Here is a 17237-nt window from a genome sequence, read left to right as displayed (position 1 = left end):
ATTTTGCATCTTCATTCCTAAGGCGCAATTGTAGCTAAAGTGCGCTGAGCTGTTGACGCTTGTCATCAAAAGTATTGGGACGGTGAAGGCGAATCTATTTCGGTTTGACAACTCAAGCTGAATCTGCGACAAACATCGGCATCTGATTTTAAACTCCGAAACATTTATCTCAATGCGGAGCAACAGCAACTCGACTCTGAGCCTTTCCCCGCCGAGCGAGTTTCTCATCCTCAGATGTGTCTTGTTCCATTAATTATTCAAACAAGAGATGCCGCCCCACTTTCTGATTTGGTTTTCATCTTTGAAGACGAGTTGCCTTCTGTGGATGAAAAGCTGAATGGGGATCCTCCCAAATCCAAAAAGTGACTCAGTTCCAGAGCATCTGATCCAAATTAGTGGAGTCAACCTGCTGTACGTTCACCTTGAGCTGAGCGTAGGCATGACCACAACAACAACAAAATAACGGATCCCCAAGATCTCAATTCACCATGGCAACAGCGAGAGAAATGTCAAGTTACATACTTCCTACTCCCTCGGTAGTGAAGATGCTACTGTGAGTTTGGGATCTATGGAAATATATATCAAAAACAAAACTGCTGCGGCCGAGAAACCGCGCGAAAGCAAAGTGATGGCGAAGATGCATAACGTTGTGTAACGTTTCACCGCACTTTAAAATCATAGCATAGAAGCGAAAAGGCATTTTATTGAATAACATCTGATTTTCATCAAGCAGCAACTGAGAAGCAGATTAAAATGGAATATGGACCAAAACATCATTCAGGAAGCCATGATTGGACTTGAATTTGATTTTATTCATACGGTACTAATTGATCGTTGATTCATTCATTTGGTATTTGACACATCTCAATTTGTGGCAATTTTATTTACATATTAGTGCTATTGATTTGTGACCGTTTATATCAATTAATTGCAAAAAAAAAAAAAGGATTACCGTTTGTTCCGCTCGGCCAAAAGAGAGACACTTTTGGAATATGTTTCCCACCCATACTATTGTTCACAAGCTAAAATTATATCTGCTGTAATTAGACAGCATTTGTAAATGTTAAATTACATGAGATTTTTAAATGGACAGAGGTCATTCATTGATTTGACTCTTTACTACTCCAATCTCTTGAACTTTATTTAGGCTTTTTAATGACCTTTTTTTGTCCTCTCCAGGTGCTGGCTGCGGGTGGACAACCATTTCCTCTCAAGCTTCGTCGGCCCAGTTACTTTCTTAATCGTGGTAAGTCGAAAAAGCTATGAACTCAGGTTATGGATTATTTTCTTTTTTTTGGTAATGCAAGCCGCCTCCGGATCAATTTGCATGAAAGCCAAGTGGTGCCATTAGCGCCGCTGACACGAGGACATCTGCGGCATCCACTCGGCCATGAAAAATCCTTTGGAATCAGAAACAACTTAAAGGCTTGCTCCGAGGAGGAGGGAGAGGATTGTGGTCTCGTCTAGAGTTGTCACAGGCATGAAGGTCATTTGCTCAGTAGGAAAACAAAATGGAAGAAGCGAGTGAGTGGGCAATATGACCTTTGGCGGAGGATCGTGTTTTGTCTCCCTGCCGGCTACACAATTTAAAAGACATTTTGTTTGAACACAATCATTCGAGCAAAAGTATTGGAACAAGATACGTCAAAATGACACCAGCTTGGCATATACCTTCCAGGAAGGAGCCATGATGTCAGACATGAGATACATTTGACTGCAAATGATGCCTTGCACCATTGAAAGACTTTTAAATGAACAAGTATCGGTTCTTGGTATCGGCGACGACTCAGTTGTATGTGATTCTACTTGAAATTGCAATAACCTTAGTTCACTAAAATACCATTTCCTCAAATAGTGGCCCCGAAATTAATCCACAGCATGTATCGATAAGTGTCTTCTTCAAAATGAACAAGCAGATGTCCCTTTTGACGACCCCGTCCGCAAAACTGCCATGTCCGTAGCTTGTAAAATCAAGCTCGGAATTGGCTGAGAGTTCCTTCTTTTTTTTTTAGATGAATTTGGCAGACGAGTAAGAAAGTCCTTCAGAGCCCAAAAAGGCTTTCACCTCTTGTAAATTTGATCGGCTGTTGTCGTTACTGCCCTAAATGCATCATGCAGACAGAAGTCAACCGCAGCGGAACGGCACAAAGCATCCGGAAGACGGTGGCCTCACCTTCTGATCGTTAACTTTCCCCGCAAGCTTTCCTTTTGTTTCGTCAGGAAATAACCTTTTGAGGAGATTTCAGGGTACTTGAGAATTCACTTTGAATGAGTCATACGGCAACGATGAGAAGGCTTTATCCAATTCCCCCTCAGAATTCATGGATGCTAGTCTTTGGAAAATGTCTCTTAATCAACCAATTGCTCAATATCAAGATCTTATGAAGCCTATTGTACATTACTATCAATGATCTCGTTTCATAAACAATATTGAATGGACACTAAAGGGTTCAGGCCACTGGAAAGCCATTTGCTAACCAAAACAGCAGCACACGAACAGTCTCTTGAAGGAATGAAATTGTTGGCTCTCGACACATTTTGGAAATTAGGTCATTGGGCGTCGTTAAAGCATTTCAACCAAGCATATTTTTTTTAAAGGTTCAATAAAGACCCCCCCCCCCCCCTAATCGATTCATGCCCAAATTGGAGGCCTCCCCCTTTCTCTGCTTGAAGATACAGAATACAGTTGTTGGAGTATATTCCTGTCACGCCAGGCACTTCATCACATTTTGAATCGTTTCTTTTAGTCGATACTGCACGCTGGAATTCCTTTCAAAGGTGTTATGCGAAATTGAAGCCCGTCTCTTTCCTTTTCCGCACGCTGGCTCTGAGCCCTCCGGTGCTTCCCGGGACACCAGGAATGTTGGAAAACATGACGGGATGAATGGCTCGAAAAAATATGGCACCTCACCTTCATTCTTTTCCCCTCAAGTGCTTGTCTGGAGCCTTTCTGATCATTAACGCTGCCTCCATATGAAGCATGTTGCCGCCTGAGGTCGAGCGCTGGCGTTAACCTCTTATTAACCCTCCCCCCCCTCCCTAGAGAAAATATGCTGAAGTATTTAATTTTTCGCTCGAAAGTCTGTCTGACTCTAAGTGCACCGCGTTGTAGCGTGACACGTGTTTGTTTTGACAGGTCAACGTCCTCTTCCTGGTGGTGACCATGTACAAGATGGTGAAGAAATCCACCTCCATTCCACCCGATTCCTCCAGGCTGGGGGGGATCAGGTGAGAGTCATCCCTCGGGGACGATCCGGTGTTGCTCAGTCTAAAAACAGACAGTCCCGCATTGCTACCGAAAGATGCATTTAAAATATGGACCGTGAAGGCATCGCGGTGATTTCATGTCGAGGTTGCGCAGAGTTGATGTATGGAACGCAGCCCGGCAGATCTCTCTGACTGCCGTGGCACCTCCTGTCAAACAGCGACCATACAAAGTACAAAATATCAGATTGGACTTCGAAATCGTTCGAATAGACGTATAATGTTAATTGAAACTTACATGAAAGCTCTGAGTCGACCGCATTGAATATTTTTAATTTCAAGGTCAGCGCGGTAGTGCATAAAGGCCAAAATCAGAAGAAAAAAAACCCTGTCTCCTGGTCGTATATTTTATTTTTGTTCATGACAGCATCACGAGATTTGATTTCTTTCTATTGGAGTTGTTAGAACACGGGTTGAACCGCACACGTCGCGGAAGCAAAAGCTCCAAAGCGATCATCACAACAAGCCGACGTGATTAATGACCCGATTTCTCTCATTTTGCACGTTTTCCTTTTTATAGGTTTCCTAATCAAAGCTTGTTTGGCTCACATTTGACTTTTCATCCCCAGCTGTCACATCTCATTAAGCGCCTCTAATTCGGGCGCTAACTCTAATCAGTCGCGCGTGTACAAAAGTTAAACGGAAGGTTACATCCTGTGCGATTATGAGCTCAAATGCGGTCGCGAGCACGCAATCGGCCGTCTTTCTCCATTCCGCCTCTCGTTTTTCCTACTAAGATTTCCCGGAGTCTCGTGCTCTCTCCAGGGGCGTCTCGCTTGTCGACAGTCGTCATCCAAACTGACTCGTGAGCGATCACGTTTCCTCCGGGCTTTTCCTGGAACCGGCACGAGCAAAACCTTTACCGTGTCTCATTATTATTGTTTTTTTTCCCCATCTGCTCCTGTGGGACAGGTCCTGGGTGTTGGGAACGTTTGTCCTGCTTTGTCTTTTGGGCCTGACGTGGTCCTTTGGCCTGTTTTTCCTCAACGAGTCCTCAGTGGTGATGGCGTACCTCTTCACCATCTTCAACACCCTTCAAGGAATGTTCATCTTCATCTTCCACTGCCTCCTGCAGAAGAAGGTAACGCTTGTGTCAATGACACCCAATGTCGCCATTCTATCTTTAATTTGGGGGGGGGAATACTTTTGCACATGTTGATGGCACTCGGAGTTGTACCGCCAATTACCTCAGTTAATTTCACATTTAAAGTCTGACACGTTTGGCAAATGGAGTTCACATCTCACGACAGGTCAATGAGGCGGAAATCAGGGTCACCTTCAGACTTCATTGAATCTTGAAATTTCCGAGTTACGCTCTGTGGATGTGTCACAAGCTGGGAAAGGAGAATATTTTTATTGTTTAATAAAACGCTGGTTAAAACTTTGGCACTGAATCAACACTTGGTTGAAGTTTTTTGCAGTTCTTTTTTTTTTTTTTTTTTAAACAACCCATAATCGTCGTCTGGGTAAATGTATGTTTTAACTATTGCGTCATTTTACACTAGAAGGTGGCATTCAAGGAGCTATTGGGTGACATTTGATAAAAGCTTCCGAAGGCTCGCAACCTGACCTCTCCTTTTTCCTGCGCAGGTCCGCAAAGAGTACAGCAAATGTTTCCGTCAATCTCGATGCTGCGGCGCCCTGCCGCCCAAGGGCCCCCACAGCTCGGTAAAGACGGCCACGTCTCGGACCACGGCGCGCTACTCTTCCGCTACCCAGGTCAGTCGTGGCAAAAATAGTGCCCAAGGAATTTGTATCATTTAACACCTAGCGCTCCTGTGTGGAGCAGTCAAGACCAAGAAAAAAAATCCCCAAGACTAGAGCATTCATCTCATGGACTAAATTACTCCGAGTTTCCCCAACTTTATTGAGCCAAGGCACAAAAGGTTTATATAATGAAGTAATGACGGTTTAGTTTCAATTTCCTCGCTCTGTGTGAAACCAAAAAGCTTCTTCTGTCCCGTGAATGGTAACAAGTAGGAGCGCAACCTTCTACCATCGAGCGGAAGAGCACTTCATTGTCACTAATACATGACTTGTCGTTTATGAATAATCATTTTGAAACCGATTAAGTACAATTCCATAATCCCCTTCTGCACATTTGAGCTTACAAAACTCCACTTGAAGATTTCCTATGGGAATTGCTGCGGAATGAAAAGGCAATCTTTCAGTTATCCATTTTTAGATGAGATGCAAAGTTGGAGACGCTAAAGCACTTAAACGCTGACGGCGACACACTTTTGATGGGCGTCTCCCTTTCTCGGTGTGCACGCAGAGCCGGATCAGGCGCATGTGGAACGACACGGTGAGGAAGCAGTCGGAGTCCTCCTTCATCTCGGGAGACATAAACAGCACTTCCACGCTCAACCAGGGTAAGCAAGCCGCTAGGTGTTATTCTCTTTGAGACCCCGTTTGTCGCTTTAATGGCGGCGGCGGCGGGAAGGTTGCAGACTTTAAAGCCCTTTTTCCCCCGCCTTTTTCGCTGAAGCGTTCAAAAATAGCACACAATAGCGTATCACAAAGTCTGGAGCTGTCTGCTGTTCTCTCCTGCTGCTTTTTGGATCATCTTTTACGAAGAAAAAAAAAAAAAAGTAGTGGTGATATTTCAGGCCTGATGGGTTGAAATGGCGGCACTGGTGACAGGAGAGGCCTCTCACTCATTTGGAGCTGGGATGAGATGAGTGAGTCAGGCGGAGGTCAGAGCGTGTTTGGCGATGAATGCCGACACTGCCAAAGCTCCCCGCTGCGCCGCTGCAGATTTGGAGCGTAATTAGAAATCTCAAGCTCTTTTTTTTTTTTTCTAAAAAAGCACGCCAGCGCAGCGAAAGCAAGCTCACCGACCTAAATCTAAATGAGCGAGATGATTCGCTATATTCTTTACACAGACGGCGTGCGGCGGATGATAAGAATGCAGCGTTTTTGTCTTGCGTCTCGGCTGGATGATTTTTGTATGGAGGAATTTGTTACACATAAACGCTGCGGATGATCGCGTTGTCGACACGTGTCGCGCTAATATTGTTTGACTGCTTGTTAGGGGGATGTCTCGCGAAGGGCGACGTCTTTATGTTTCCCGAGTGTGGGCTCCTTTTTTGGAAGCGTATGTGTTGATTTCGAAGTTTTAGAAAGATTCTTTTTTTTTTTTTTTTTGTAGATTTAACATATAGCAGCTTGAAGCCGTTTTTTTGTGGGTCGCCTGATTTCACGCTTTGAGAATATCGTGAGAGAAATGAACATCGATGTATGCGAAGTGAACTTCCTTTTGAATTTGGATGTTTTGCCAGGGGTGAGGCTCTTCTGAAACATCAATGTAGCTGCATGCTAAATGGGATTTGCTCGCTAGCAGTGCACTAAGTTGATTTGGTGTGTTGAAGTGGGTGAAATTGCTCTCCTTGTTTTTTGATTTCAGGCATGACGGGCAACTACCTCCTCACTAACCCTCTCCTCCGTACCCACGACATTAACCCTTATAACAACCTGCTGGCAGAGACGGTGGTGTGCAACACTCCTTCTCCACCGACCTTTCACTCTCCAGGTGTGCATCTCCTGCCTCCACTCCCTGCCTGCCTGCGCTTTTCATTTGTTTGCAAGCTAACGTGTTGAAGACAAAAAGACCCACTTAGTATAACACTCGTCAAAAGCTATTCTTAATCAGGGGGATGGCCTTATAAGTCCCTAAAAGTATTTTCCAAAATGTTTTTTTAAATGTTTTTATAATAATAATATGAGGAGCAAAATCCATTTAAAACACTTAAATCATATATGTTAAATTTATAATTTAGAAAATATAAGACAGGATAACTTGTAAGAATTCATAGCAATCTTAGCATTTTATTTTACTTGTAAGAATTGAGTCTATAATGTTACAAGAATATCCGATTTCTTTTCTTCAGAAGTCTTTGAATAGCATTTTATTTTATTTTGTTTCTCCATTGGCTCTTTTGAGTCATCCTGTGGCACCGAAAAAAAAAGCTGTTTACTTCTGAATTCCATGTAGTATCGGTTATTCAACTTTGGCAGTCAGAGAATCAAGTAATGATGGATGTGTGCGAGATCAAAGCAAAGTCCAGTCTTGGTGATGGACTCAAACCCTGACTTTTTTTTTTCATAATAAATATAAAAATAAGGCACTGAGACCTATCTTGCTGCTCGTTAGTGGAGCAAAAGAACAGCGCGAGATGCTGTGAAATCTCATTCTCTACTATTGGGATTTAAAATATATTACTTAAACCTGCCGAGTAAAAAAAATAATAATAATCTGAAAATTCAGAATTGCCGCAAAAAAATGATCTAGAAATGTTTGTCGCAAATATTATTTGAACAATGTGATTGAAAATAGGAAAACAGAGGTGAAAACATATGATCGTTAACGCATCTGGTGGGGGGTCATCATTTGCGCCACTGATCGTTGGTCGGCGGCGAGAAACTATGCAAAAGTTATCTTTTATTTAGTCGATGTTGACTTGTATCCGCACTGACCTATTTGTACGTTGCCGCAGTTGTGGGGGGGCAATCAGAGGGAAGAAAAGACATGCGCGATGCAGCGCCGGCGCATGGTCGTAGCCCTCAGATATTCTCCCCATTTGATGTTAAAAGAGAATGGAGAAAAGCAACAGCAACATAATGAAAGTCCAACAGTGGAACAAATGCCTTCAACTCAGCGCAACCTTTGTTTTGGTCTGCTGTTGGGTCATTTGCTTGCTACGGAGCAAAGTCGGAAAGCTACAAAAGCAGCATCGGAAATCAAATGCGTTGCTTAAAACCATAATGTCTGAAATTTGTTCTGTCAGACAATCTTTTTTGGAACAAAATGTCTTCCATAGCATTCAAGTGGGGTGTGTATATTTTTAATGTATTTTTTTAGTAAATCAATCGCAATCAATATTGCGCCAAAACATTTGCGTAGATAGTTAGCTAATCATTAAAGTTAGCTAATCATTTTTACGTTGTTAAAGTTAGCTAATCATTATTAGATTGTTTCAAAAATATTTTGAGTTCTTCTTTTTAGGATTTTTTTTGGTGTTTTTAAGTACTAGCCTGAGTCAGCCATCCAATCATTACATCCTGCATTATCGTAACGTAACCCGCTAACGCTGTAGCAAAGTCATATATATACGTACATGTCGTCTTTTGCTGTGGCTCTCGTAAATTGAAAACCCGATGTATTTCACATTTAATTACCTACATTTAAATAGCAACGGTTGATTTAGATCCAACATTTCCACGTTAGCTGTGGCTCAGTCCTGCCTCTAGAGCAGGGGTCACCAAACTACGGCCCGCGGGCCGGATACGGCCCGCGGGACCGTTTAATCTGGCCCGCCAACCCTGAACAAATTGTATTATTAAATTTTTTTTTTTGGTCATTTTGCCTGCAATGACTGCGTTTCCCCAGTAGATGGGGAAGCGCTCGCCTGCGCATTTACTACCGGAAGCCGTGTCAGAAAGCTCGGTGCACACTCACAAGTGCGTGTACGGACATGGCGCACTCGCGCTCTATTTGTATCAGTCCCGAATTTAGAGCGTGGGCTGTGACGACAGCATTCTTGTAATTTGCGCGCTGAGCTTTCAGATGCAGTTTTGCGCTAAAGCCACCCACAAACCTTCCCCTGGAATCCTTCCGTTAAAATGTCGCCCAAGTAAAGCAGTGCCGAGCGTTTAAAAGAGTTGCCAATTTGGCTCGACGTACGCGACGTGACGTTCAGCCACATGAACGTCAACATCTACCCGTCACAGATCGAGGTAAACGGACCAACACCTCGGATCTCGCCTAAGAATTGCCACAACAAATTTTACTCCAGACTATGACGCACTATCAAACTTTAACAAAAAAGACAGCAGTGTCTACAAGCCTACTGGAACCTACAAAAGGATTATAAGGAAGGAACACAAGAACTTTAAGAGACTGCTCATATGTGTCAGAGAGGTTCTGCTCTGACAACTGAGCTGAACTTTTATCTGTTAAGATTGTGCATGGCACAACAGAAAGTTAATGTTCCATGTTTTTTTTTCTATGAAGAACCCAGAGAGAGTTATTTAGTTATTTATTTCCTGTTTTTTCTGTGAAGAACTCAGAGAGGGTTTAGTTATTATTTATTTCATTAATAGTGTTATTATTTGTTTCCTGACTTTTTTTCTGTAAAGAACCTGGAAAGGGTTATTAAATAACCGTTATTTGGTTATGTGTGGCTTTCTGGAAAACAATAATTTTTTTAAGCTCCCCTACGATCGGCACACTTTTTCTGTTACAAACTGCCACCGGCCCGCCATCAGAGAAGGGAAAGGTTATGTGGCCCTCACAGGAAAAAGTTTGGGGACCCCTGCTCTAGAGGAACGTTAGCCACATTTTCCACTGTATATTGCCAGTATTTTGTATACACTGTCCATATTTTTTTTAATTATATATACCTTCTACTTCTTAAAATCTTTACCCCCTTCCCCGCATGCGTGTGTGTGTGTATATGTTAAGTGTACTGCTGCTAACACAGGAGTTTCCCCATTGAGGGAATAATAAAGGATTATCTTATCTTATCTTATCTTATTTACAGTCCTATTTATGAGTCGATCAAGAAGCAATCTAACATATGGACCGGTGTTTTCCTGGAAACCCAATGACGGATTCCCAAGCAGGAAAGGTCGCGGCGGGAGAAGCGAGCTTCTTTTCACGTTTGGCCTGCTGTAATCGTTACATTTAACGCTTTGGGGAAAGGGGAAAAAAAGTCCGATCGTCATGTCTTATGAGTGTATTAATACTAAGTAATGCTCGGCAGATGTTCCTCCTCGCGCCCTACAAGTATCGCAAACATCTTGGATGAATTTTCCCCTGGATGGATTCCCAGAGTGCAGCTGTCCACACTGATTCAGTTCCTCATCTTTCCCAAGCATTCTCCCAACTGTAAAATACCTGTCCGTGCATGAACACATGCAAATTTCGATTCGTCCGATAATCACCCGATTTCTTTCCACCTCTGTGCTCCTTTTTTCATCCCTTAGCTGTCCTTCGAAGAAATCCCTTTCATGTTTGCTTGTTGTCATCTTTTTATATTTTTCTTTGATTTTTTTTTTTTTCCTCCGGGCTAGCCTCCGCTAAAATGTCAGCTCCTCGCAAAAAAAAAAAGGCCGTGTCGCCGCCTCATAAAATCCTCGCGTGAAATCAAAGTACATCAAACTAGAGCGAACGTATGAAGGTTAGCTCAAGTGCTCGGGAAAACAACAGCAGCAACAAACAAAACAATCATGCTGCCTTCTCAAGGTTGGAATTTATTATTATTTTATTTTAAGTGTGTGTCGGATGTACGGCTCACTGAATAGTCAACTCGCATATGTCAAATTAAACCTCCACTTAGTTTGTCGCTTTTATTGTATTTCGTTAATTATTGGAATTGTATATTTTTAGTTTTTAATTTTTTTGGTGCTATAAACTTACAAGAACATTTTTGGGTGGAAAAAAAAACATTTTAATATATTGTGTTCACAAATTTTTCTTCAATTACAGCTAGCATCCTTTTAATGTAAACAAGGTTTTGAAAAGTCGTATTTCATATCAAAAAACTGAGTTGCCATGTTACATAGCTGGAGTTACCATTTCCTGCCAAAACGACTGCTGCAGTGTTGTATGTTATATAAATATAAAGCTCTCAAACCGGCTCTCGAAGGTGCTCGAATTTGACATTGGAAAAGGCGAATGAACTCCGTCTGTGCGCGCGCGTATGTGTATGTGTGTGCACATGTGTGTCTTATATAAAGCAAGGCAAAAGTCATGTGTCAATCAAAAGTAAGAGTTTGGAGCTTGGAATAATTGACGCTAACAGACGTGTGCTTGCCGCTGAGCTTTTTCCTTCACCTGCTGAGTCTAGGATTCAGTCGTCCTTGCTTTTGTCCTCCTCTAAAAGTGTCCATCACACACAGAAAAATCCGAACAAAGCCTTTTATTATCTTTTATTCAAAGGACACAAGCCGACTGAATTTGACTTTTTCTGCTTTTTGGTGTGTGATTTGAGTAATTTTGTTGTTTCTGCTGCAATTTTAAAAAAACGGCGTCTTTTTGTTTTCCCACTTTCTTTTTGTTTTGTTGTTTTGTTGCACATCAGCTGTGCTTAGGCCCGATAGCCTGAGCAGACACACTTGATGTGAGTGGTGGCAAAGTGAGTCATTGCACCGTGCCTGCGTGTGTGTCGTAACGTGTGTGTGTGTGTGTGTGTGTTTATCGTGGAGGGGTGCACAGAGGTGGCGGGCCATCTGTGTTCCACACCGCTCATTTTTATAATTTTTTTTTTTTGTCTTCTTGGAAGAGGTGGAATGTTTTATTCATTGTTAATGTTCAACTCACTTGTGCTTTTTCTCTTTCTTTGTTCAGCGTGCCTGTGGCTGCTTTGTGTCCTGCTGTGTTGTTCTCGTAGCGCTGCTTTTTGTTTCTTCTCGTCATGCCATCTCGCGTCATGACACAGATATTGTTCGGGATCAACTTTTAGCTCATGTCCACAAACACATGGGTATTTTTTTCCCTCCTGATATATTTTATGGTTCTGTTGTTGTATGATTATGTTTATATGATGATGATAATAATAATACAAAATGCTGACTACATTTATTAGAAGCCGAAGAACACATCTCAAAGATCTTAAATAATTATGCACATCGACATCTGTACGTGTCAAATTAAATATTATTATATGATCAATTCGTTTAATTTTTTATCAGGTGTTATTCAATTTAACTTATATATTTTTCTAATGTGCTGTACGTGATATTTTTAAGTACTTTTTAAAAATACCCTTGATTTTGTGGATGTGGCAATAGACTGGCTCTCGCCATAGTGGAAACCTGTTTTGGAGCTAATCGGGTCGTCATGAAAATAAGCAAGTGTCCTGAGCAGTATCAAGTCCATGCCGATGGTCTATTTATGCTGTGGTTAGTTAGAAGGCAGAAAATGTCATCTTGCGTGTTCCCTCCTGTCATTTGTTGCAGGACAGCAGTCTCTGAGCAACAGCAGGGACATCAGCGCCATGGACACCCTCCCCCTCAACGGCAACTTCAACAACAGCTACTCCCTGCGAGAGGACGACTATGAAACCGTTGGCGTGCGCGCCCCCCCGCCCGACATGAGGGGGCTCAACCTGGACGACGTCGCCTTTGAGAAGATGATCATATCCGAGATCGTGCACAACAACCTGCGGCCTCGCATCGTCCCGAGAGGCCGCGGCGACGTCCAGCGGAACACGACCCCGCCGCTGGCCCCGCAGACCAGGGCGGCCGTGGACCGAGGCGAAAGCGGCAGCGAGGACGACGCCATCGAGGTGGATCACGTCGAGGCGTCGTCCCCGCAGAGAGGAATCGGGCGGGAAGGCCACGCACCCTTGGAGGTTCTCCTGCACCACCACCACAAGGAGGCCCTCGAGGCCCCGCTCTTGCCCCAGAGGACTCACTCCCTGCTCTACAATGCCCAGAAGGCTCCAAGGCAGCTGGAGGGCCAGGTGGAGACCTCGGCGCCAGGTGAGGACGCGAGCAATAACAACAGAGACTCGCTCTACACCAGCATGCCCAACCTGAGGGACTCGCCCTCCGCTTCACCGTACCCGCCCGAGGAGGAGGACGAGGACGAGCTCTCCCCCTCCACCCGGAGCGACGGCGAGGACGCGTACCATAAAAGCATGCCCGAGCTCGCCGACGCACCCCCGCTGTCCTATTACCACATAAACCGAGCGCCCAGTGACGGCTTCGTCCCCCCGCCGCCCGCCACCCAAGAGGGGGACGGCGACGGACAGATGCAGATCATCACAAGCCTCTGAGCTCAAACCCCGAGTGGGCAGGTCTTATCAGTTGATGTCAGGTGAGCCGCCGAGTCCGGCTCCGCACTCCACAAGCGCCCGGGAAGCTGAGACGTTGTCGGGGTGGGTAAAGGAATGAGTCGCTGACCTTTTTCTTGTTTGCACATGGAACTCGTTGACACTCGAGAAGTTCTTCTGAGGCCTAAACGTGAACTGTGAACACCTCACTGACAGACTATGGAGATGCACAGACACCGATTCGGCAAATCTTGCAAGATTGTTTTTTCAGTTACAGACCACACACTTAAAAAAAAAAAAAAAGTTTGCTCTTACTGTGTGCGGTGTGTGCCGATAATCACGACACAGGACACCACGCACATCAAGCTTCTGCTCCACCACACGATCTACAACCTGGTCCTCCAAGACAGAAACAGATGGGGGGGATGTTCATGTTCTCAAGAAAGACCTGCGCTGGAAACTACGTCTGGCGAACCTGTTTTATACAAAATGTGACGTCTTGTTTGTTTTTATTTGTGGATGCTTCCTTGTTCCTCAGTCAGGGTATTTCTCGGTTGGCTACATTACGTTCCACGTCACAGTTCAAGGAGTCATGACTCAGGAGTAGTTGGCTTTCATAAACCAGGCTCTTTCTAGACCAGTGGTTCTTAACCTGGGTTCGAGCGAACCATAGTCGGTCTCAGGGGTTCGGCGGAGCCTCCACTGCACACTGATTTGCAGGTATGTCATTTGTTGAGTTCATGCATTGTGTTGGTTTTGTTCTTTGAATAAGGTGATGATCATGCAAGGCTCATTTTGTGCACAAGTAGAAAAACATCTGTCTTGAATTTGAATTTTTTTTTCTCGCTAAAGAGGGGTTTTGTGAATGTGCAGGTTCGGTACCTCCAACAAGGTTAAGAACCACTTTTCTAGACAAACTCCATAGTTGCGATTGTAAAGTAATGAACCCACTAATTCCGACTCAGGCCTTACTATATTTTCTGTATTGCACAATTAACTTGTCAAAGTAACAGCTCAAGAATTTATATTTTGCTGTACCACTCATGTAAAAGATAGGAAAATGTTTTAAAAAAGTAGTTAAAAAAAAAAGGCAACCATTCATAAGTTAACCCCTCTTTCATGTTAATAGATGTCTTCATGTAGGGTTAATAAAATAAAAACAGAAAATGTGCTTTTGTTGCCTCTCACACTTGACCTGTTGGATGATCAAATAAGTTTTAAAAGAAAAAAAAAAAAGATTTGAATCCATACGCTCACGTCTCTGCTTGTGAAGTGCTTTTGCTTTCATGGACAACTCTGAAGGAAATGTGTCACCCAGACTTTTTGTTTGTGGACACTTATCTTTCTTTAACGCTTGTTAATTTATTAATGGAACTATTTGTTTGGGAAAAAAAAAATTCAAAGGTTGTTGCGGCACTGATTAGGTTCATGTTATTTCTTTTGTAAGAGCCCTTTGTCAGCTGATATTTAATTCAACTCCTGTTTGATATCAATCAATTAAATGTGAATTTTTTTTCTTGTTCACTAATGTCCCAATGCTTATTTTGACAATCATTTCTGTCTTTGTGTGTGTCGTAAAATGCCAAAAGAAACGACATTTGGATTTGTATCGTGCAACCTATGAAGGTACCAGCCTCCCTCCGTAAGATCCTACAGAGGTTATCTTGCTGTTTGTGGCGTAGTAGAAAAACCTTTCTCAGGAATGTTCCCTTGGTATTAGGTCATACGTTTGGGCCTACTGGAATCTTACATCGTCGCTGTCCGCCCCGTATCAGTCTGGTGACCTCTGGGGAGGATCCCCATGCATTTAGATGCATGATTGATGCAATAAAGCGCATCCTGACCAAAATTTGTATCATCTTATCTTTAGTGGCCAGATGTGTACAAGCAGAGGCAATTTGCGAATCCCCTCCAAAGGCGTCTTGTAACATGAACCATCCAGCAGACATTCCAGAATCGTTTGTTTCTGTACAACACAAATCCTACAATCATTTGTTTACTTCTCAAACCCCGGAGGGAAATAAGTGTCTCTTTATGCGTTAAGTGCTCAGCTGTGTTCATTGGCGTTCGCTAACTAGGTCTCTTTATGCAGCTAGTTAGGAGGCCGATTGTTAGCAACTTTTTTTCCTGGGAAAAGATAAGCGAGCTGCCAAGAGTGGTCCGAAATAGTAATGATACTGTGGGAGCCCTAAACAATGAACTGCAACTTGGAAGTAATTTCCCACAGGATGAACTGGGGAAAAATGTAACAGACATCTGATTAGCAAGCCAAGAAAATTGCTTTAGTGCTGGCAAAAACAACCCGAATGCATCATACCATTTTTCACGTAACAGGAATGGATTAAATAATGTATATTGTATCTACAGGTACACCAAACAAGCAGTAAAGGTAAGTGAAGATGAATAACGGCTTGCTAGCTAGATAAGTCACTCTTTACATTATAGCTTGTTAGCTAGTGTTCATTATTTATGCTAATTGTTTTATTTTATGTCTTATTTATATATTTTAAATAGTTTTCCACTAGAACTAATATATGTTAGAAAACAGCTGTCTGGCTTAGCAGGATAGCTCATTTGTCTTTCAAAATTTAGGAAGAGAACTGTGTTAGAAAGGTTCCTGGGTATGTTGATGTTGAAAATCAATGTATATTTTTGGGTTGAATGTTGTGTTGGAAAAGTTACGTCACCACGCCTTAAGTCTCGCGTGAGTTATATCAGCTTATCGCGATTGTTGCAGCCCGCGCGCAGTGGTGAATTGCAGATGGCGGAAGTTAAAGTGGCTAGTATCGTGTGCGTATTTGCCAAAAAGTGAGTATATACATTTAAGTGTGACTCCTGTTAACTGTTGTGCTGTTTGTCTGATCGCAAATTGTTTCGTGTGCGCGCCATTTGATTGGTAGCTTCGGCGTGCTCCTTTAAGTTTCCCTCGCATCATACGAGTAGCCGTTACGTAGCTCCACGGCGGCTAACGGTCGCCGGCAAGTTTGTTTTCTTGTCTCGATAACTTATGTTTGGTGTGTTGTCTCGAGTACTTCATTTATGTTTATTTAGTATGACGGAACCGTTACGCGCAGTTACTTATGTGATGTGTGTCGTCTGTTAGTGTTGTGTGACGTCAGAGGTTGAGCATTGACTTGCTGTCTGTTGCAGAACCACACACACACACACACACACACACACACACACACACACACACACACACATACATTACTAAAACTACAAATTGTCTTCACATTTTAAAAAAAAAGAGGGATATTACTTGCGATTCGTCTTTTTAAAATATTTGAACAGTTTTTACTAGTCATCACTTTGTTTTGTAGCCTATATAGAAGACGTTGACTATCATAATGGCCCTCCAAGGGAAACTATGACTACGATGTGGCCCGTGACAAAAATCAGTTTGTCACCCCTGCCCTATACAGTCCTCAGGCTCCGCAACAAGCTGAGTTATTTAGTTTGCCAGGTAAATAACCCACAGATTTATTAAACTATGTCACGAGTGATTGTGTATTTTCTTCTCCTCATGCAGGAACCAAAGAATCGAGCCAGATGTGGTAAGTGTATTTCATTTTGTTTTATTTGTACCCCACCTAATACTGTATCAGGCTAACTAGCTAGCTTGCTTGTAAAGTTACAGTAGTTCTAAGTAATTTTCACTGCCTTTCAAAACACATTACCAGCCAATAAAACCTTTTTTAATCAGTCAGGCGGTAAGCGGTATAGCTAGCACGTAGCATATCTTTTGGCTGCTGCGGCTCCCAATGACCACACACGAGCTCAGCGGGAGCTCCTGCTATGTGCACATGTTGCGGCTGGCGTATTTTATGAGTTTTGAAGTTAAGAGACCAGCGCAGAGGCCAAAGATGCAGACGTGCGAGTCGAGTCGTCAGTGGCTTTCTGCCTCCCTGCGAAAGCTTTTTATTCGCTTATAAATCACATTAAAAGCACAAAGACAGACAGACGCCTTGTTCTAAAACATAGTGACCTCCCACAAAAAGGCTTTGTATTATGTGATGTCGTTTTCATCAAGTGTTTGCATGATGCATATAGAGTGGTTCATTATCCCTCAGTCACCTGTGCTCCCTTTTATCTCCTCAAGCACACTGAATTGTCTAATGGAAGAATAGAATATACATAGGCAAGTGCTTTCCTCAATGTGATAAAAAGCTGGTTGTCTTTCAAGTTGTCCTAATT

At 43.0% G+C, this 17237-nt stretch overlaps 1 protein-coding gene across 3 annotated transcripts in view; it reads left to right on the top strand.

Moving 5' to 3' along the window:
• LOC133165329 (adhesion G protein-coupled receptor L2-like) overlaps positions 1-17237 on the top strand; it is an 86456-nt gene that overhangs the window by 53196 nt on the left and 16023 nt on the right. The window contains exons 15-22 of one of the 3 annotated variants that reach the window (XR_009717566.1): positions 1180-1246; positions 3137-3228; positions 4177-4345; positions 4855-4983; positions 5540-5636; positions 6671-6796; positions 12226-13763; positions 16573-16597. Coding sequence is in view for 1 of the 3 variants with exons in the window: in XM_061294892.1 (XP_061150876.1) it covers positions 1180-1246; positions 3137-3228; positions 4177-4345; positions 4855-4983; positions 5540-5636; positions 6671-6796; positions 12226-13046 (1501 nt within the window). In the remaining 2 variants the exon portion in view is untranslated. Of the gene's footprint in view, positions 1-1179; positions 1247-3136; positions 3229-4176; positions 4346-4854; positions 4984-5539; positions 5637-6670; positions 6797-12225; positions 14568-16572; positions 16598-17237 lie in introns of those variants that run through there. The other 2 variants (XR_009717567.1, XM_061294892.1) reach the window with 2 other exon arrangements.

The sequence above is a fragment of the Syngnathus typhle genome, linkage group LG13 (assembly GCF_033458585.1).
Source record: "Syngnathus typhle isolate RoL2023-S1 ecotype Sweden linkage group LG13, RoL_Styp_1.0, whole genome shotgun sequence".
Lineage (NCBI taxonomy): Eukaryota > Metazoa > Chordata > Actinopteri > Syngnathiformes > Syngnathidae > Syngnathus > Syngnathus typhle.
Note: the sequence above shows the minus strand (reverse complement) of the source record. Positions and strands in the feature narration are given on the sequence as shown.